At 38.6% G+C, this 22,206-nt stretch overlaps 1 protein-coding gene across 6 annotated transcripts; it reads right to left on the minus strand.

The window, feature by feature from the left end:
- Positions 1-411: 411 nt before the first annotated feature.
- On the minus strand, positions 412-20,400 carry LOC140826480 (uncharacterized). Of its 6 annotated transcripts, none has more exons than XM_073188804.1 (18): positions 20,224-20,400; positions 19,891-20,046; positions 19,410-19,528; positions 13,849-13,894; positions 12,217-12,289; positions 11,990-12,047; positions 11,038-11,133; positions 10,555-10,672; positions 10,220-10,486; positions 8,908-9,009; positions 8,405-8,759; positions 8,173-8,286; positions 6,950-7,578; positions 6,638-6,834; positions 6,142-6,364; positions 5,318-5,437; positions 4,027-4,800; positions 412-3,747 (listed from the first exon to the last, which is right to left on the minus strand). In XM_073188804.1, the coding sequence occupies exons 2-18, from the start codon at positions 19,984-19,986 to the stop codon at positions 673-675; spliced, it is 6,462 nt and encodes a 2,153-aa protein (XP_073044905.1). In that variant the 5' UTR covers positions 19,987-20,046; positions 20,224-20,400; the 3' UTR covers positions 412-672. The 6 variants fall into 6 exon arrangements, with proteins under 6 accessions (XP_073044905.1, XP_073044904.1, XP_073044902.1 ...); XM_073188803.1 differs by having other exon boundaries at positions 19,891-20,059; XM_073188801.1 differs by having other exon boundaries at positions 19,891-20,084.
- Between the last annotated feature and the right edge of the window lie 1,806 nt (positions 20,401-22,206).

Genomic DNA, 22,206 nt, shown 5'->3' on the forward strand with positions numbered 1-22,206 from the left:
AGCAAAACAGGCACATCCCATTTTCACTTCATATTAGTTGGTGAGGAGATAAAGGTCACGTTTTTTTGCGCGATAACAACTAATATACATGAAAACTTGCTAAGTGATTCTCTAAAATAAATTTACCTATCCAACAAAAACACATCCAATTATTATTTTTATATGCCTCACTGTGATTAAAAAATAACTAATAATAATAAATAGGCAAGGGATTTCATATCCATAGATTTAGAAATTAATCAAACTTCTTGTGAAGATTTGTTTAAATATTTTGAAATTCTTTCTTTCCAAAGCCCTCTTCCCAAATGCAACCTGAGATTCCTACAAATTCAGAATTGTGCAACTACTTTTGACAACACAAACTTGACAGAACAATTTAAATATAGAATGTCTAACTTAATATAATAGTGAAATAAATATATACAGTTCATTCCAAGTTCCAACCAGCTGAATCTTACATTAACACAATGTGCTGGTACACGAGTAAACTACATACAAAGTTGATGGTTTTGCAAAGACTTGGTAGGAAAGAACCAACAAAAAACAACCAAATTAACACACAACTTAAAACAATACTACATCTAAGAAAAATCTTATTTACATTCACCAGCCCTCTAATTTCCGGCCCACAATCTTAAAACACATCCAGAGGCGAGAGGAATACCTATGGACTTATTGGTTTCCAATGGTGGTCACAAAAGGAACTAACCTTCTATAGTCTCTCCGTCTCCCGAGCGCACAGTTGTCTAGAATCCTGCCCAGCATCGCATGTGTATTCTGCAGCGCCAACTCTTTTGGAGATATACCGGATTCAGCAGCATTAGCTTGCCCCTGTGGTGTCAAGCCTGCCCCAAATCCCAGAGCAGTTGAAAACTGCAAAGGCCCACTTCGAGCTTTAAATGAGGTTTGAGGCACAAGTATCTTCTCATCCATCGCACCAAATCCATTCTCAAAAGAACCCGGATCTTGCGGATGGGACCCGGGCAAAGAGCTGCAGCTCTGTAAGAGTGCTTCTAGCACGCTTAGTGCCTCCCAGCATAAGGTACTCTCCACAAGTTGGGAAACAATCGCATACATTTGAGGACTCTGAGCTGCATCCACAGGAGTGTGCTGAAGTAAGGCCTTCAGCATAAGAAGTACGACACGCTGATATTCAACTGGCCCTTTCTCCAGAAGCCGCAGCAGGTGACCAAAAGCCAGAGCAGAGTGCTTGGGGAACCACCCGTTGCACAGCAATGGCGAGACGCAAGCCAGAAGATTCTCTATCCCTCTGATCTCGCCAGAGGCGTAAGCCATAAAGACAGTTGCTAACTCATCCATTGATTTTGCATGACACCATATCGCAATATTAGTTGCAACAGAACAAGCCTTTTGGTATTGCTGTTGCAGAGGCGAAGCAGGTCCTACCACTGCATCCTGGCTGAGTTGTAAGCAAAGCCATGGAAGCAAGCCTGTGATGTGCATCAAGAGGCGTGTTTCTGCATCACCAAAAATCGAATCGCAAGAGGGGACAGTGATTTGAGAGAGAACCTTAATGGAAACAACATGACTAACTGGGGACGTCAGTCCTTTAAGCACAAGTGGTTGTACTCCTTCAAATGCTGGCACTTTTCCACTTGATGGAGATGTTTCAGAGGTATTTCTAGACATAGTGTGCTGAAATTCAGAACTATCTGATGCATTTGTGTCAAACTCATCATGGGGCACACTGGAAAGCAGCACATTTTCTGTTGTAGTGTCCCGGAAAGATAGGCGGTCAATTGCTCGTGAGAAAAGTTCAAGCACCTGGCAGTACACGTGAATAAAGTCTGTGTGCATCATGGCAACACATCCCCAGAAAAGCTGGGGATAGAGTATGACCTTTTCAGGTTCCATATTTTCCACCATAACCTGCAAAGTCAATAAAATTTCCATTATAAAACCCAAAACTGATGGCACTGGATTGCCCAGGCACCTATGAAGGCAGCGAAGAAGAGATACACAAGCATCATTTGTGACACGCGGTCTGAGGGCACGATAAATTTGGTGTGATCGGCAAGCAAGGTGTCTCGAAGTACATTCCATTGCCCATTTTAGTGCCTCTGCCCCCCAAGTTTCTCTAAGATCTCCTTGGAAAAAAATTGCGTCAACCATGCTTTGCACAAGAGCAGACAAAAGTGCTGCACTTGGAAGCTCTATCCTGACAACTGTGGGGTCTTCGTTTTCCCACATCATGCTACCTCTCTTTGATTGGACATATTTAATTAGGCTCACAACTTGCTGCCTGTTTTCTCCATCACTATTCTCAACATCATACAGCTCTAAGTGCCGGCCAGCAAGGGAATAAAGCAAATTAACAAGTAGGTGTTGACAATGCTCCAACACAATATCCTCTGAACTGTCCATTGAGACAAATGTTACATGAAACAGAAGCGGCAAATGCTCCCTAAAATCTTCATCATTCTCGTATGCAATTTCAGCTAATAGAATCAATGCAATGTCGGCATGTGTCAATGAGTGTTGCTGATGGCCTTGCAAAGCTGACTGAAGTGCTTTAGCATTCACACCGTGAGTGCCAACACCAGAGTGCAATCCATCTTCCCCCGAATTTGGAGTGTCGACGAGGTAATCTCCACTGTCTCGAGATACATGGCGACTTCGCAAGCTTCCGGTCGAGCTTCGCACCCCCATTAGTGGCCCTGACATGTTAACTAATGATGGTAGTAGTTGCCCAGATCGACCAGCAGTTACAGGAACAATATTCAGCTCAGGAGGCATAGGACTCAATGGGCCAGAAGCACTTCTTCCACCAACAGCGGCAGTTCTCCAGCTCAAGCTTCCACTGGTGTTTCTCAATGGTCCATCAAGAGAACCCCGGACAAGCAAAGGTGACATGTGAGGCTGGCTGTCAACAACAGTGGTGATTTGAGCCACAGCAGGTGCCTGAGAAAATTCCAAGACAACATTTCCACCAGCATCACCCTTATTTGCTCTAGGTCGTAATGGCTCCACAGTATCCTCAAGCATTCTTTGAGCCAATTGGTAAACCAAGTGGTCAATTGTCCGTTGTGGACAGATTCGCGCTAAATATAAACTTACCCTCTTGGCTACGGAGAAGTATGTGGCAAAGGCTCCACTTATTTCTGCAGATGCATTTGAATCGCAATCCTCCATACCTTTGGTGATTAAGAAATCAAGGACTGGACTTATATTCCTCGGCTTGCTAGCTATTGTACGCCATAAATTTTCGATTTCATCAGGAAACTGATCCCCATGCCGCCAGGTCACATAATAAAGGCTTTTCAATAATCTTTCACTCCATCCTGAATCCTTAAGTTTCCAAAAATTGAGATTCTCAATCCACGGGGCCATGCAGGTTAGAACTTGATGTTGTGCAATTATATCCACTGCATCAAGTTGCCTCTGCATGATCTCTTCACAAAGAAGTTGGCTCAACTCTGGATGATCTTTACCAAGTTTGCAAGAGAGTTTGTATTGGAATTGTTGATATGAGTCGGGAAGGTTGCCAACAACGGCAGCTTGATAGCTTCCCAAGCACTCAGCACCATCCTCAGCCCATTCACGGACAGAGAGTGTCTCCAGCATTTGTAGAGCATCGTCGCGGATTTGCCTCGAAGGATCTACCACTTTGTAAAGAATTAGGCTCAATAGTCTCTGAATCTCACATTTAGGTATCTCATGACGCATGTAGACCTCAGCCAGCACACTGAAGTAGCCATCAGCTATAGCAGCATCAGAGTAGTAGCACTGCAGTAGTATCAGAGTTTCAAGCACAAAAATAATCAATACAAGAACTTGGACAAAAAGGCTGTAAAATTAATCCATATCAAAATAATGGCTATCACGGTATTATAGGAAAGCTGCAAATAGGATATGTGGACGACCAACATGAAGAAACAAAAAGAACACTCCCTTGAACCCCCCCTACCCTTACCCTTCCGCAATTAATTTGAAATTGAAACTGGCACTCGCATAGATGACGCCTTAGCCAACGTACAAACTGTCTCGGAAGAACTCCATAAGTACCTGATCAATACAAGCTGGAAATAGATCCAAATTCGTGAGTAGGAGATTCTTCAGAGCCAGTTTTGCCAGAGAAACTCGATGATATCCGCCTCTGTATTTATCACGGCCAGCTGCTCCTCGCCCACCATCTCCAGTGTATTTAGAGTAAGCGGGGGTTCTTGGATCAGCTGGTGAATAACCAAATGGTGCCCTTGGCGTTGGCTCGATAAACAGGCTGTTTATCCACGAAATCACCCGGCCACTCATCTTTCTTGCATTGTCATCAAAGCAAGTCCCATATAGGAGGGAAGCCATGGCATTCATAGAGGCCCATTGTATTGCTTCAACCTGTTCACTCAATTCTTTATCAAATGAAATTTTATCGATAGAATCTTTCGACCGTGAATGCTGACTAGACTTGTACCGTTCAACTTCACGTCGATAGTCAATAACACCATCCTGATTCCATGTACCACCTGTGTCATCTCCCCAAGAAAGGAGTAGATCAAAAAGTTTCTTTCTAGTTCTAATATCGAATTTCTCAGATTTAGAATCAACAAATTCCGGAGCCAGAGATCTTAGAACAGAAGCAAGTGCATATCGAAGAAGTTGCATCTCTTGAAAACTCTCCGCAGGTGCTGTTAATATCTGTCTAGTTGTTTCTTCAATGAACTTCAAATAATGGACGCGAAAAACCGGTTTGTTACCTAGCATGCCTGGCCATATCTTTTCTGCAACCATTCGATAGATATTTGCAATGTGGATGCGAAGCTCCTCACGGCGAGACTTTTGACTCTGCATAAGGCCCAGTGACATTTTTTCTCAGTGTACTAACACAAACAAAAATCAACTTCACCACATATCACGAGAATAAAATGATGTCTATGTAGAATTTAGTTCATAATAAGTTCGCTCTTAGTTCAGTGAAATTTGATATGATTTCTCAAATCCTGGCAGTCTGCGCACACCCTTCAAATTGACCTTCACCCCTTGAACAACATCACAGCTATGTTTTCAAAACTTTGTACTTTGTAGAACAAACTTTGAATAATGTATAAATCAATGAGTATCCGCTAATTAATAAATACTCAAGAGCTCGAAAATATTTGGACTCACTTAAATAAATGTGATTTCCTCCAGAAAAACAAAAAGTGAGGGAACCAAGGAAAGACTTGCCAAGGGACACAAAGAAAAATAAATCAACAGAAAGTGTAAACTATAAGGTGGGGAAAGCAAAAGAGGTAAAAAGAAACAAATGGGAGATAGAGAGTCTAAAAACTAATAGTACACAGCATTTCATTCCGAAGAATACCTTCCACTTTGGTTTTCCCTCAGTTTCCAGAGAAACCTCCTCTATAAAAGAAGAAAGCTCATTGAACATTACTTCGCACAATTCCAGATGAGAGTGTCCTAACGACATGGTGGCTGCATGCTGAAGAAAAAACAAGGTAAAAATGAATTGTGTATGCTAAACATATAGACCTGATTACCATATATGTTGGGTGGTTGAATCAACATATAGAGGGGGCTTACGCAATGTCATTTTAGGCACAAAAATGCAAATGTCCACGAACCACTTTCTAGAGTTCTAATACAGGTATTATAGGTCATCATAGTCATATGTTTCAAACTTTTACCAGTGGAACATCCCAAGCCAGGAAACAAAATGCCGCACGCAGTGAAATGCTCAAATTTTTCGTCCCAAAAGTGCAATATTTGTATTTTTTTCTACTCAGACTAGTTAGCTTCAGCAATCAAATGATTTATCAGGGTACTTGCACACAAGTCCACCTAATATCGGACTTCATCACCAGTGAAGAAATACTTTGATGTAACTCTAAAGTGAGTCCAATAATACACTTTTAGAGGTAAGATTTGGAATCCAATATCTTCATCTAATTTTCCTTTTAATGAATTGTATCAAATGCGACATTGGAATTGGCACATCAAGAACCAATTATAGTCAGATTTTGTCATAAAATCAAATTTCTTTTCCTGTATAATAAATTGATGGCTTTTCCTCATGGCTCATCTTAAGAACTAAGCTCTAAAAATTAGAATTAGAATTAGAATGCAACCTATCCACTTATATGCCAGCTAAGTTTGTCTAATTGGAAGTGTCCAGCAAACACTCACTACATGTGCTTCAGAAACAGATTTGAGGGAAGGAAAAATCAGATGGAACATTTCTTTTGTTGCGGCTGAACCACCATTTTCTCGATTAGCAATTGGGCATGAACATGCAAACACTGAATACATGAGCCATTGGTCCAGCTTGTTGTCCGTGTCCTGTGACTGATGAGCCTTTCCACCCAATTCAGCTGGTGTGATGTGAGCAAGGCGTTGAATAACCTCTAACCTGCATAAGAATGTTACTGAACCTCCTTGATTTTCAAGAGTTTAAATTAATGAAGTTCTAATAAAGACAGAGAATCTGAAAAATACAGACAGCAAGTTATTGACAATATTTGATTCTTCCCAAATATTATCATAATTCCAAATTCAAGTATTGCAAGTATCAGTCGAAACTCAAGTTAATCAATAGATATTGTCACCATTAGGTTTGCTGCTCCCTGGTAAAATTGATAATGTGACACCAAAATAAGAGGTAAAAGCATATGGAGATTTTTACTTTGCTTCCTGAATTGAGCTAGGACATAGTTCTACAGCATATTTGACGATCTCACTAAGACATCGAGCCCATCTATTCTTATCAGGACTCTCAAAAAGTATAGACTGAAGAGTCACATCTGGAGGTACAGCATCCGACTCTCGTCGCACATCGAAAGGACGCCCAAAATCCCAATAACAGCCCTGGACGATATCATCCTGTAAAAAATCAACTAGATATTTAAATCCTGGTATCTAAAAGCAGAGCGGATAGGCATGACATTGAAGTCAAATCAATTAAAAAATCTTAATGGAGTCAGTAAGTGTTGCCCACCCCATTCTCTTCAAGGACATCAATCATGAATATTGGTTCGGTTTCAAATTTAGTGATATGATATGGTCGTTCATACAATGAAAGCTCTCTTATATCATTCCACAATGCACGCACACATCGCAGCAACTCCAAGGCAGTGTGCCTGATTTGACTATCAACAGAACTAAGGAATACAAGACCAACTGCATCAATCTCTGAAGCACAAAACTCAATTTCCTCTTGGGACTGATGAAATGAGGACCTCTTGAATCCATCATTTCTCTGGACACGTTTTAACTCAGTAGAATCGTGATCTGACTTATCATCAGATAGACAAGCTCTCCAGAAGCGCATTAGTTCAAGTAGGCGTCCCAATGATGTTTGAATGAGGAGAGGGAACTCATCAGGAAGACGCAGGATAAAGTTTGACATCCCCCTCATAACTGCAAAGCGGCGATGGGGAAGATACCTCACAATCCGATTTAAAACCTGCACAGCTTCTTCACGAACACCAGGATCTATACTGATGCCATGTTGTGGAATGATTTCGGTGATTTTATCATTGCGGCCAACTTCTTCGATCAGATAGGGTATGCACTTTAGCACCGTCCGGAAAAGATACCCTTGCGACTTTTCTCTTGTAATGGCATCTGGAAAACTATATTTCAGTTGTGCAGAACAATAAGCAAATTATACAACATGAGGCAATAATAAACTCACACACACCCTCACACAAGCACATGTGGGTGTGAATTGTTTGTGATTTATGGTGGAAGATGTAAAATTGATTGGTAATTGGACAATTTATTGGTGCCCAGGATTGCACAGAAGCTTGGGATCAGAGTGTTCCTGAAGATTGCAGACGACATGCTTAACAATTAGATAATTGTGACTGCTAGTGGTTTTCGGTAGTCCAAGGCTCAAAATAATGTGCTTCTAAAAACCGGGTACCAAAAGTGGCCGCAGCAGTGTCGCTGACAACATAAAATGGGGACGGGTGGCGAAAGCATGAATTGTGATTGTGGAAAAAATCCGAGGAAAAAATTGTCCTCTAGGTCAGAAACAAGTGAAGTTTAGTGTTCCTAAGAAAAACTGGTTGTAACTGGTAAAATAACCATGAACGGGTTTATTTTCATGATTTCGGGAAAGCGCAAGCCACATAATTTAAGTAACATTCAGAGACAAACTTCAAAATGTGTATTCATTTGTAGAATGTAAAAAATTCGCAATTAGCAAAACATTACCGACAGTGGTCTTTGAAGAAGTAAGAAGAGCCTGACTGTAAGTTCTATTGCTAGACCTCAGAATAGCTTCGATTGACGCTTTGACTTTCGGTATGTAATGACCAACATTATGAACTGTCAACATATCGCAAATGACCAACATTATGAACTGTCAACATATTGCAAATTTGATAAACAAGAATTCTATATGTTTGAAACAAAACAGAGTTTGAGCTAGAATAAGCACGAGTACCATGAAAAATTTCCAAGCCAACATGCTGACTTGTCGGAGACACAACAATGGCAAGCAAAGCTCGAAGGCCGATAACCTTTGCTTCCGGACTATCTTGCTTGAGCAATTCTAGAATCATATGATTCATAGCAAAATCAAGATTATGTTCAGCTATAGTTACACAAAATTCCACTAGTTTGTCGTGTTGGACATCCTGACTGAGCATTCCTTTCCTGAGAATAGTTAGAAGTTGTGAGGTGACACTATCTAGGTAATCCCAAACACGATTTGGAGGTTGAGCATCACCGTGGACACTCAAGTAAAATCTCATAACACGATGTAGACAATCTAAGGCCATAAAGCGGTGGTTCTTATCCTGAAAAGGTGATCAAATTAAACCTCAGAGGGGATTTATAATCGAATGCGTGGAGGATATATTTATTGGCAGAAAATGTTAAATTATAGCATGATAAACACTAGAAAAAAGAAGCATTGAGGGATAATAGGTAACTGCACCAACTTACCCTAAGATGCTTGTATAATTGTTCCATGTGAGGACCAAAATTACTGAGAAAAATAATAGGATCGCCAAGGCACAGGAGAAGAGTCGCCAACGGATAACCAACCTAGAAAATAAAGAATTGATCGTAACATTCATATGTAAACAAAAGAATGCCAATCAGATCTTGAATCCCTTAAATATTAATATAAACGAGGCCAACATAGAAATCATAACCAGATAAATATGAAATGTTAAATTTAAGGCTTTAAATAAAATTTCTACTCACTGGATTAAAGAATCTGGAATTATAGAGCTTAATTCAAACAACTATATCAACTGCTCAAAAAGATGTTCAAGATTGTGATAAGTACTCCTATCCAATTAGAACTTTTTTTACATAGTGAGTTTTAGTTGATAAACTTAAAAGTTGGATGTCATTACATTTTTACCTTCCGAAGTAGTACTTCAGAGTTATCACCTTTCAGAACAAAAGGGAATAGGGAAAGGAATGTTGCAAACATCTAAAACGGAAAGAAGAGCATTCATTTAGAGCTAGGTGGTAAAATGCAATCAATACACAAGATTATTCAGGTAATAATATGCAAATCAGGTACCACATGATTTGCACAACAAGAACTTCTATGGAGAAAATCCACAGCTGGACTTTTCGTATTAAGAAACAAAATTTCACAATTCAAAATAGTCATCAGGCTATCGACCACTGCTTTAGTTCCTAAGCATGATATAGACCAAAGTATGCATCTCTTGACTTAAGCCAAAATACGTTGCCACTCTATTAGCATTGAAACGAAAGGTGTTCCTTAGAAATATCTATATAACTTTGTCCATGGCATCACCAAATACTTGTGTTCTCCGATTCTTAAGAAATGACAACTGGCTAAATGAATCAAAAAAGAAACTTATTGCGACAATCTGACAAACAGTAAGCAACTTTCATGCCATAGAAATATACTTAATATTTTAAGTTACATTACAAAAAAAGTGTACTAGTATCACCATATCCATCAATTATTGCAGTTTTGGGCAATTAAATAAATTCAAAAGTCTGCTGAATCCTGAAGAACTTTATTATCTTCCTGGATGTAATATGGATTTTAGGAAATGAATAGAAAAGAAGAAGTTGAGTGAAAGAAACTGCCCACCAAATATCTTTTTTTTTTTGATGAGAAACATAAATATTATTAATAATTATTGTTATTTAAACATTACAAATAGTGGACTAGCAATCCACTGTAGCCAAATGAAAGCTCTAATTTTAACAATACACATAGGACCAAATATCATCCCACTCCCAACACAAAAGAAGAACTTACAGTTATATATTTGCTTTGTTTGTCCATCCAGTGCATGAGCTGGCTCCGTATTCGTGCAACAGCTTCATACCATAAGGTGAGTGCAGGATCAACACCAGAAGGAGGCCATTGACCTTTTCCACCATCAGCAAGTGGCGCTAGAATGTTTGAAAGCATGTTGCATATAGCATGGTAAAGTTCGCTTTTTCTTTTGTGAGGAGTACGATTTAACGGATTTGCTTTAGCAACAAAGGAAGCTGATGCATTTAAACCGCCCTCCGTTTTGACCTGAAATTCACCTTCTCATCAGGGAAATGCTATCACATTAATTTACCTTAAACTGAATTTACCCTTACCCCAAGCTTAAGGTAGCGCATCCCGTTGATAATGCTAAGTGTTTCACTTCGCGAAATACTGGTATCAATTCGGCGAGTATTGAGCTCCATGAAGAAGCGCTCAGTCACAGAGCTAAATCTGTTGAGTCAAAAGGATCAGAGCATAAGATTTATTAGATCGAATTGCATGCCTCTAAAAGAATTTGCTTGTCACACAATCACAAAAACTTCAAGAGAAGCAGCTGAAGTAGGTTGACGATATTTTTATAAACATGTTTTAACTTTTGCATTCCCAAGATGTAACAAACAGTCAAGTCTTCCGAGACCCACAGATTCATTATGTCACTACATTATCTTCCAAGACTTAAAATATCTTTAAATTTTGATTTAATACTAAGTGTTTGGCTTCTGAAAAGAGATATTGATCCGATTTAGTTTTGACTCGATCAAAGAAAAGGCAGGCTTTGTTGTGCACAATAGAGCCACAAGCTGCCATACAAATACCTGATCCACGATAAAGCGCCAAGGAGTTGCGCTACTAGATCAAGAAGAAGCCCCCTTAAATCAACCAATGAAGGATATTCGACTTGGCTAACAACCCTGCAATTAAATCAGACCTACCTCAGGATATATATAATGATCAAGGTCAATAGAACAACCTGCATCACTAGTTTATTTTTGTGACTTATAATTATAGAAAGTAAAGGCATGACTAAATTTTTATTCAGGTAACTTCCCTCACATCAAACCTACATATTAAAAACACCAGAAGCTTCTCGATGAAAGATGATGTATGTTTGGTTCGTGTTTTTTGCCAATATACTGCGAAGAGTACTGATGTTAATTAAACAATCAAAATTTTCTGAATTTTTGAGTTTCTCGGATGATAAGAACTATAACCATTGTGTTACGGGCGTGATTAGAAAACCTCTTGGAGCTCTAGAAATATTTAATGGAATAATTCACTTTAATCAGGAGTTAAAATAGAGAACTCTCTCTAGAAACCATCAAAGTTAAAATATCATTTGATCTTCTTTAGAGGAAAAACACCACCTAGGCACATCACTGTCAAAATCTTTTCATGAGACGAGAAAATTTAATGACTCAATTTCTGCATGTACCACTGGAATTTCAAGTGACCCTGGGAGATGCATACAGTCCTTAATCAAGTGAATCCTCCACGATCATGACAACACTTACAAATCATTTCATCCCCACAATATTTTTATATTTTTTGTTCACACTATTCTATAAGGAATTTGTTTGGCATGCAAGTAAGATATTTCGGCAAACAGGAAAATTTTGAATTCACCGCACAAGATACTCAATTTTTCATCTCAGCCAGAGAAGACACATACATGAAGTTACAAGCAAATCACGGGGAAAACATTTGCACTTATTGCAGTTTTTCATCAGGACGTGAATTGTTACATAAATTCAGTTTTCTGATCGTTACCTGTCGGCATTGATTAGCCAGTCAAAGATAAAATTTTCAAGACCAATCCATAGTTTTTCTGCCAGTACAGAAAACAGGTTAAGAAGAAGTGGGAAGGTAACCCCAGTCAGAGAAAAGGTATGAGGCCAACTGTCCAGACAAGAAAACCAGTAAATGTGAACCAATTTCCATTACGCTGGTTAAGGGGCCAAACAGACCAAATAAAAAGCTTAAGAGCACGTATAGACCTGTAAGTCCTTCTTGAGGGCAGCATTGAACAAAGCGAATACAAGCTGAACAAAAAATACACTCCACTGCAAGCTGGACAACATAATATTGCTATGAAGTACAAGCCAAAATTATATGTTGTACGAAATATATAAGATATATCACAAAATGCTGTCAATTGATTTCCTTTATGTCTATGCCCTTTGACAAACTCATATTCATTTCCTGAAACAACTTTCCATTTTCCATTTCCTTTCGACAGTATTCTAATAAAAATAGAAAACCATAAGAATGACAGAAAACATAGGTGGAAAAAAAATGACCGCAAAGGTCTATGCCAACAGTGGAAGGGGTTATGATAAACAGAAAAATAACTCAACAAATGTAATAGTTAACACGCTCCAGGTCATGCGAAATATAGCGGCAACAACTGTGCTCAATAGTCGGTATATCTAACAATTGTAATATAAATTACACCCTTCTCCCTTGAGGTTCTTTGAAAATCATAATTATAACCACCTTTCCCTAAGTTCACAAACTTTCGTGTTTGCCTAACTGCATTTAAAGAGCTCCAAGATAGTTGCACCATGATTATTTAACCTCTACATCATATTCTTGTTAAAAATATTTGGTTAATATCATTCACCAGCATTATATTTTAAAGGATTTAAAACTGCTTATTTGCGATAAAAACCATTGGAACGTGAAATACGACTACTTTAGCAAATCAAAATATTTTTAGAATACTAAAATACTAAAAAGGTAAGTGACTCTTATTTCCTCAAATACCCTGTAAATTTATCTTCATACATAATTAGCTTTTTCTCTCTTTTCATACCAATTCACCCTTAAAAGTTAAAAAAAATCATTTCATATGTTATCCTCGTTAAATCCAAACTATTGCAATTTTAAGACTAAATAAAAAAGCATTCCTCCACCAACTCACCAACCCAAAGGTCACCAACACCGGGAGAAAATAAAAAAAACGAGTAAAATGAAATTGAAAAAAAAAAAGAAGAAAAAATAATTCCAGTTGTGAATATAGAAATGTAGTCAATAAATCAAAATTTCTGTAAGAAATTAATTTTCATAAAGAAAATTAACTCATTTCCCTTCTTAGTTTCATTTTCTTTTTTGCATCCTTTGTTCATCACAACGGTGATTTTGTAAGGGCGAGGTTATGTTCTTGTAACCACATTTTAATCAGAGTTAACTCGCATCTGATGATGTTATTCATAAAAACTTATTTGGACCTTTTTTGTACAAGGAAATGAATGCAACTAAATTGATATGGAATTGAAGCTTTGGAGAAGTTGTGATTAGCCAAAACTTAGACAGGGCGGATAAATTCTTTAACAAATTTTAAAGGATAAAGGTTAATATAGTAATGTTGCACCATTCATCATATCTTTTAATAAACAAGCAATCTTTTTAGACCTCAAGGATGTGGTGGTAATTAATTTTGAATGTGAAGTATAAAATTAGAGAAATTCAGGGGAGGAGGACGACTGGCCCTAATTCTAATATTCAACATCTAAGAAATAAATTTTAACAACTTATGTTCTCTCAGACAATGAGGAAGATGGTGGATGCTGCCACTGGTATGAGAGTCTGCAAGAGTTAATGATTCATCAGATTGAGGATTATCAAACCTTCCTCTGAAATGTGGAAGCATCATTTGCCCCTTTGGGGGATTCACTGCATAGCAAATAATTAGATGAGATGACTCGAATGATGCAAAAAAATGTATTTCAAAATTAACAAGAAAATCATCTAATCTAGCAAGAAAAAAAGATCAGAGTAAATTAAGCATCTCAATGTAATAACATGATCACAAGCTTCCTCTGTTAATCTGCAATGCATGAGATTACATACCACCACAATAATGGCACAAAAACTTGATTCTACCTAGCTCTCGTAATCTTGTGCTAAAGTGGTACGAGTACGACTGAGATTAATAATCTGCGACATCTAAATGATTTTTTTTTATCATGACAGCTGAATGAATTATGATAAAGTGTTGGTTACAGTTTCATGGCATTTCAAAGTAAATTTTGCCTCAGTAACAGTTATTAAAGAACTAAAAGAACCACAGAACTGGGAGGTCCATTAGTTTAGCAGTCATCCAGTGAGGGAAAAAAGGTATGGAGACCCCGTGAACAGAATTGACTGAAGGTACGATTGCTCCCCTTATTCATAACATATATTCAACTGTAATTACATTTACTTATAATACCATGACAAAAAATCATATGGAAATATATTGATTCTTTATCTTTAATAATATGCACCGATCAGGAAGGGAAGGCCACTTTCGTGCCTCCACAAAAAATTCAAAATATTGATTTGCATTTGGTAAGCATATAGGATAAGCCTGTGCATCTCACTTCTCAGTTTTGGTGCTTTTGATGCTCAAAAATATTTCTAGTGTCGAGTAAAATTATTAATGTTGCAGTTAATTATTTAAAATCTTCACAATCTTTCACAGTGAAAACTTAAAAGCACGTCTGAAACTCAGTCAATTAGGTAGAGCACCAGGTAGACATTACCATGCAAGAAACAAGTACTTTCCGAAGGAAGAGAGTGATTTCAAGAAAGGGACTATTGATTCTCACTGCTTTACAGATAAAGGCAAGGCGGATAATAAAGGATCAGAGGAGGAGTATTTCCCCAGAGAAAGGAAGTTTGACATAGTGTACTGCAGAAAACATAACAAACCAGACAAAAACACATTCGAATTCCAGAAGGGAGAAGCTTCCAAAATCTTTATTGAGAAGGCAGACAAAGACTTAATATATGGGAAGGTTGGACAATGGGAAGATGAATTCAATCAAGGATCGCAAGATGACTTGTCAGAAGAAGGAGGTGAATTCAGTGATGCGGATAGTCATATTTCAGATCACTCCGACAAGACGACAACGCAATCCCTTATTTTCGAAGACTTGGGCGAATTTTTTGATGAATCTCCGAGTAAGGTATGCAATCTACCAAATATTTCTCATTCTAACCAAGCTTTTTTCAATCAACTTCCCATTTCAGAAAAGGAGGGCGGGTTTGGGGGGGGGGGGGGGGAGAGCATAGGGGGGGGGAGATAATTTTGTCATCGAGTCAAAAGATGGGTACTATGGGAAATAACTTCGGGGGGTCGGGAGATGTCTGGACCAAGGTACAGAAGTGTGTGACCCAAGGGAGACAGGCAGGTAATGTACAAGATCACAATGGGTGTTTGAAACTGATGGGAATACAGAAGGTAGATTTAATTTAAAACACAGAAGCAAGGTAGGAGATTGGAAGATGTTTGAAGTCAGGTGGAGCGAAAATTATAGGGATTCAGAAGTGATTTAATGAAAATTCTAACATGGAATATTAGGGGAAGTGGTTCAGCAACTCGTCGAGGATTAATTCGAGCAATTCTTGCTAAAGAAAAACCAGACTTAATTGTTTTGCAGGAAATAAAAAGAGAGGTAGTGGATAGGAGTTTTATTGCAAGTGTTTGGAAATCAAGGTTCGTCGAGTGGATTAATATGCCGGCAGTGGGAAGGTCGGGGGGTATTCTAATTATGTGGGATCCAAGATTAATTTCTGTTAAGGATAACTTACTTGGGGAATTCTCGGTCTCAGTTCATATTCAAAAAGATGAAAATACTGATTGGTGGTTCGCTGCAGTCTATGGGCCGTGTCAACCAAGACTAAGATCGGATTTTTGGGATGAGATTGCAGGACTGCGGATAATTTGTGGAGATAGATGGTGCTTGGGGGGCGACTTCAATGTGGTAAGATCGCTGCGAGAGAAATTTAACAGCAGCTCACAAACAACGAGCATGAGCTGTTTTGATACTTTGATTCAGGAACTTGAGCTCTGTGATCCATCTTTGCTGAATGGTAAATTCACGTGGTCCAACTTAAGGAGAACACCCATTTGTTGTAGATTAGATCGCTTTTTGTTTACAGTGGGATGGACTCAATTGTACCCGATTTTCAGACAAACAATCCTGCCAAGAATTACATCCGACCATTTCCCTCTTGTGCTTGATATGACGATAAATAAGTGGGGACCAACACCGTTTCGGTTTGAGAATGTTTGGCTAAGAGAGAAAAATTTCAGAAACTTGACGAAAAAATGGTGGGATGAGAACAATTCACAAGGGTGGCAAGGATATAGATTCATGAGGAAGCTCAAGGCAGTTAAGGGTGAAATTAAGAAATGGAACGAGGAGGAGTTCGGTAGGGTGGACATGAAATCAGCAGATTTGTTGAATACCATCAGCAGAATTGATTCTTTGGAAGCAGAAGGGAGGGTTACAGAAGATTTAGCTGATGAGAGGAAGGAGGCAAAAAGGATGATAGAGGAATTATCAAAGCGATCAAACCAAATCAATTACCAAAAAGGTAAGCTTAAATGGCTAAAAGAAGGGGATCAAAACACGAGATTTTTTCACTCACTATTGAACCGACGCAAGAGCAAGTCAACCATTGATAGATTGGAAAGGAATGACGGAGGCATTACAACTTCTGGGGACGAGATTGTTTCAGAAATATTAGAATTTTTTAAGGGACTGTATGGCGTGCCGAATGCCAGTGGTTGGGGAATTGAAGGAGTGGGTTGGTACCCAATTGAAGAGGACATGAGAAGACAGTTAGAGATTAATTTCACGGAGCAAGAGATAAAGAAGGCGGTATTCATGTGCGATGGAGGGAAGAGTCCGAGGGCTGATGGTTTTACAATGCAATTTTTCCAAGAATGCTGGGAGGTAATCAAACTAGATCTTGTGGAGGTTTTCAAAGAATTCTTTCAGAACGGGATCATAAACAGGGCAACTAATGAGACATACATTTGCTTAGTTAGAAAGAAAGTGGATTCGTACAGAGTACGGGATTTCAGACCGATCAGTCTAGTGACAAGTTTGTACAAAATAATTGCAAAGGTACTAACAGAGAGATTGAAAAATGTGATATCGGAGACGGTTTCAAAATCACAAAATGCTTTCGTGGCAGGACGACAAATTCTGGACTGTAGTCTAATTGCAAATGAGCTTATTGAAGAAGGGAGGAGAAGGAAAAAAAAGGGCTGGGTCATGAAGATAGACTTTGAGAAAGCTTATGACAGTGTCAGTTGGGAGTTCTTGGACTTCGTTTTGATGAAAAAGGGCTTCGGGATGAGATGGCGATCATGGATGCGAGGGTGTGTGTCCAATGTATCATATTCTGTGATGGTTAATGGGAGGCCGAGGGGAAAGATTAAGGCCTTCAAAGGTCTTCGCCAAGGAGACCCATTATCCCCTTTCTTGTTCGTGTTGGTGGTAGATGTGTTAGCAAGATTGATAGACAAGGCAAAGGATATGGAACTCATAAAAGGAATAGAGGTAGGAAGAGACAGGACCTCGATATCGCATATCCAATTCGCGGACGACACACTTCTCTTTGGTCAGGAAGAGGACGACATAATATTCTTGGTACAAATTGTGAATTCATTTTGTGATATGTCAGGATTAAGAATTAACTGGGAGAAGAGTGCATTGCTGGGACTTATTCGAGGAGAGGCAGAGGTAGAAAGATTGGCTACGCAATTGGGCTGTGGTACAGAAAGTTGGCCTATCCAATATTTGGGAGTACCATTGGGTGGCAACCCGCTAAAGGCTTCGTTTTGGGGGAACGTGCTGGCTAAAATGTCGAAGAAACTGGCTACTTGGAAGAAAGCATTCCTGTCTAGAGGTGGAAGACTTACATTGATTTTGTCCGTATTGAATTCCATTCCGACGTATCATTTGTCTCTATTTCGGGTCCCCAAGAGTATAGCGAATTCGATGGACAAGATATTAAGAGATTTCTTATGGGATGGGGCGGATGATGACAGACATTTTCATTTGGTAGCTTGGGAGCATGTTTGCAAGCCGAAGGAAAAAGGTGGTTTGGGAATTGGCAACATTCAGAATAGAAACAAAGCCTTGTTAGGGAAGTGGTGGTGGAGATTTTTCCAAGAGGAGGACTCTTTATGGAAGCAGATTATTGTTAGTAAATATGGGGTACAAGAGGATGGGTGGGCAGCAGGGTTGGCAAGATGCGTAACGTTTAGATGCCCGTGGAAGTTTATTTCCCGTACGTACCCTATCTTTAAAGATAGTGTCTCCATTCAAGTGAGAGGAGGGAATAGGGTTAGATTTTGGGAGGATCGGTGGAGGGGGGAACTTCCTTTCAAAGTTCGATTCCCAGCTTTGTTTCAGCTTTCAACTCTCCACAATATGCCGATTTCTTTCTTTGTTCACTTTGATTCGGAGTCAGGTTCTCAATCTTGGGACTTAAACTTTCGGCGGGGAGTGAGAGATGGAGAGCTCCAGCAGCTGTCTGAGTTATTAGGAGTCCTAGATTTAGTGAAGATAGAAGAGGGGGTAGATGATTTTATTCTGTGGGGTGGGGATCCCTCGGGTATGTTCTCTGTTAGTTCATTCTACGAGTCTCTTTTACCGAATCGTTCTCAACCGCCTTCTCTAACCTTCCATGCTATTTGGAAAGTCCCTGTCCCCACCAAGATCCAAGTTTTTTCATGGATTTGTACTCTTGGAAAGCTCCCTACCTCGGAGATGATTCAAAAAAGATGCCTCGGTGTTGCCTTGTCTCCAAATTGGTGTGTGCTGTGCAGGAATGCGATCGAGACTCAGGATCATATGCTTATACATTGCCCTTTTTCAATATCATTATGGGAGAGAGCATTGCAAGAACTTCGGCTACTTTGGGTTATACCTAAAGCGGCCATCGATTTGTATGCATTAGATTTGGGTTGCCTAACAGGTAGCAGAGGAAGAAAATTTTGGCAGATTGTTGTCCACTGCATCTGTTGGACAATATGGTTAGAAAGAAACAGAAGGATTTTTGAAGACAGAGAAAGAAATGTCGACTTCTGTTGGGATACAATCAAGACTACAATCGCATTGTGGATCGGAAATGACAGAGATTTTGAGAATGTCACAGCTTCGGATCTTACTCGACATTGGGAATTTGTGTATCACTAGATTTCTCAGGAAGAAGTACTTTTAATAGGGTGACATAAATTCACTAGTGGACTCCTAGTCCACCTATGTAAAACGCGATGTAATCATTTTATCTATAATAAAATTTGGTCTCTTATCAAAAAAAAAATAATAAATCCATAAGAAAATTATTGATGTTTAGAACGATATTCATTTCAAACTATATATATTCACAGAAAGTGGATAACCTCTCTCTCCAACGTAAAAGAGCTTCCAATAAGGGTGCAGGTGTGTGCCGAGCCACCATAGCTAAAGAATCAAGTACTTGCTCATAAGCTGGATCAGATGGTCGAAGGTACTGTCCATCCTGCAGTTAGACATGCAGAAAATATTTTGATGCAGTTGACATAAAATGTATCAGGCAATACTCCATTAGCGACCAAATTATACTCTCCTAAAATGATCTTTCATTAGCTATTTTATTTTTAGTTTCTGCTCTAGCTTGCTCAATCCTTAATTTTAACTCCATATGCTTTTGTGGTTTCGCTTTTTAGAACCATCTTAACAAGGGCACCTTTAATTACCTTAGGGCAACCAAATTGTTCTAGTTTCCAATGTACAATGAAATAAAATTTATTTTCACTAAACGCACGCCCAACGGCCCAAGAGCTCACTGCATTTCAAGAGCCAACGCAAAGAGGGTAAAAAAGGGGAATCAACGGGACTTACCTGTACTTGAGCAGTTTCAATCCGACGCCTGGCAAGAGGCAGGAACCGTTGCAGCAGCGCATCAACAATCAACTTTGCGGCACTTCCGGCTTTCATGCCTCCCTCCGATCAAATTATAAACTCCCGAATTCCAAAATTCAAAATTTCATCTCAACCCTAAAATGTATTCCTCATCAGGATCCAAATTCCGAAAACTGTGAGAAAAACATCAAAAAAAAATTCTTCTTACAGTAAAATCCAATTCAACAAACGCGCAATACATCTTAACAGCAAAATCACTCGGACAGGGCTAAACACCAAATCCGTTGAAGAAAGAGAGGTCTTCGAATGTACCTTTCGAGACTAGGAGTGAAGATTTACTTCGCCCTGTTCTTAAAGTTACGGCTTGCAAATTCCGGCTTCCATTTTGGATTCTCTTGTTTTCATCCGGTTAGCTGTGCTGTTTTGGCGATCAAAGATGCGGGTCAAACAACGGTTCAGCAGCGTCTCTGGGTTTCAGTATCATAATTTTTCTTATTAATTTAAATTTTATGTGAGTTAAGAGATTGTAAATGCTTGAAATCGTGGTTTATATAATTATTTTTTCAAAGAAATTACATACACTAACATAATCTATAATTTTTTTCACCAGTTTTATTTAATCCTTAAAAAATAAATGGGAGTATTTAAAACTGTATTCTATTTATAATAATCAGAGAGCAAGCAATTTTTTTACATGTTTTTTTCATTTAAATTGCCAAAAAATAAAAAGACCAAAAATATTGAATTCTGAAATACATTAAGAGACAGGGATGAGTACTACACGAGCTCGTAAGTCAAGTACAGAATTAAAGGCAAAGCTGGAAAAATGAAATTGAATAGGCTACTTTATGTTCTAGATTAACCAAAATAATGGTTCACGACAACTTTATGACAACACCAAAATATACAGTTTTGATGAAAATTCACCTCCACAACCATTGCCGTACATTCTTAAAGTTGGTGCACTACTTCGAGCTGATCCACCTTCCTTCGGAGATTTCAGGGAGAATCTGTATCTGATGATGATACTGCTGGAGCGGCTGTTTACGGAGAACTAAAGCACCAACTGCGAATAAGGCGATAAGACATCAAAAGTTATAAGAATAAAATCCGGTAAGGACCTTGACACTAGTCTTAGCGTCACCTTGCATGTACGAATATAACCACACAGAGCGCCGGACCGAGAGATGCTTGATAAGGGCAAATAGGAGTGGTCGCCAACGACCAACAAGCAGGAAACATGATCTCTCCCATGTGTCATTTGTAAAAGAATTGCTTTTAAAACTTATTTTCAACATCATAATTATACTTTATACCTTTTATTTTGAAGTTTAAAATAACCATCGAAGGATGGAGTCTGTCGGACCCTCACCGATATATTTGAACCAAAGATTTTATAAAAGATGCGAAAACAATCAGGAAAGAGTTAGACCACACGAATGGTAATTTCTTTCACAGTTAGACCACACGAACCCTCACCGATATACTTGAACCAAAGATTTTATAAAAGACAGACTTGGTTAAATTAATGCTATAATCATTTCCCAGTTGTTCTCTTTAAATATCTTAGAATTCTGTTGACAGCTTTGAGATGCATTTCTTTTGGATTAAGCATGAACTGACTGGATATATTTACAACATAAATAATGTCGGGTCTTGTGTGAGTTAAATAAATGAACCTTCCTGCAAGTCTTTGGTAGGGATTCTTATCCAGTGCAGTTTCCCGTGGGGTTAGCCTCGATTGACATCTCAAATCTCGGTTTCTGTCAATAAATCCATGACATATTTATACTGTGATGATGTAAAGATTCCTGCTTCGAATAATCAACTTCACTTCCTAGAAAATACTTCAGCCTACCAAAATCCTTGATGTCGAATTCTTTTTTCTAAGCATTGTCTCAATCTTTTTATTTCTTTGGCATCATGCTTAGTTATTATGATAAAAAAATATATATAAAATATATAATATTTTACAACAATAAATTTATAAAAATGTAAGATTTTTTCGATATAAAACGATATGTATCTATACCTTATCAAAGTCTCGGTATACCATATAATTTCGGTATAATCATTATGTTAGTTATATATAAATGGTATACCAAAAATTTCGGTGCAATATCGATATAAAATTTATTTATACTATAATTTTTGATACGATACGGTAAGATATATCATCAGGATACAAACTCCGGTTCCTGGGTAGCCGACTACCACTGATTTGGGCCTATTGGCCCACTTCAGTTTTGCAAATTTAATTTGGTCCATGGATCGGCATTGAGCTCCCAAACGACA

This window comes from Primulina eburnea, chromosome 3, assembly GCF_022965805.1.
Source record: "Primulina eburnea isolate SZY01 chromosome 3, ASM2296580v1, whole genome shotgun sequence".
NCBI lineage: Eukaryota > Viridiplantae > Streptophyta > Magnoliopsida > Lamiales > Gesneriaceae > Primulina > Primulina eburnea.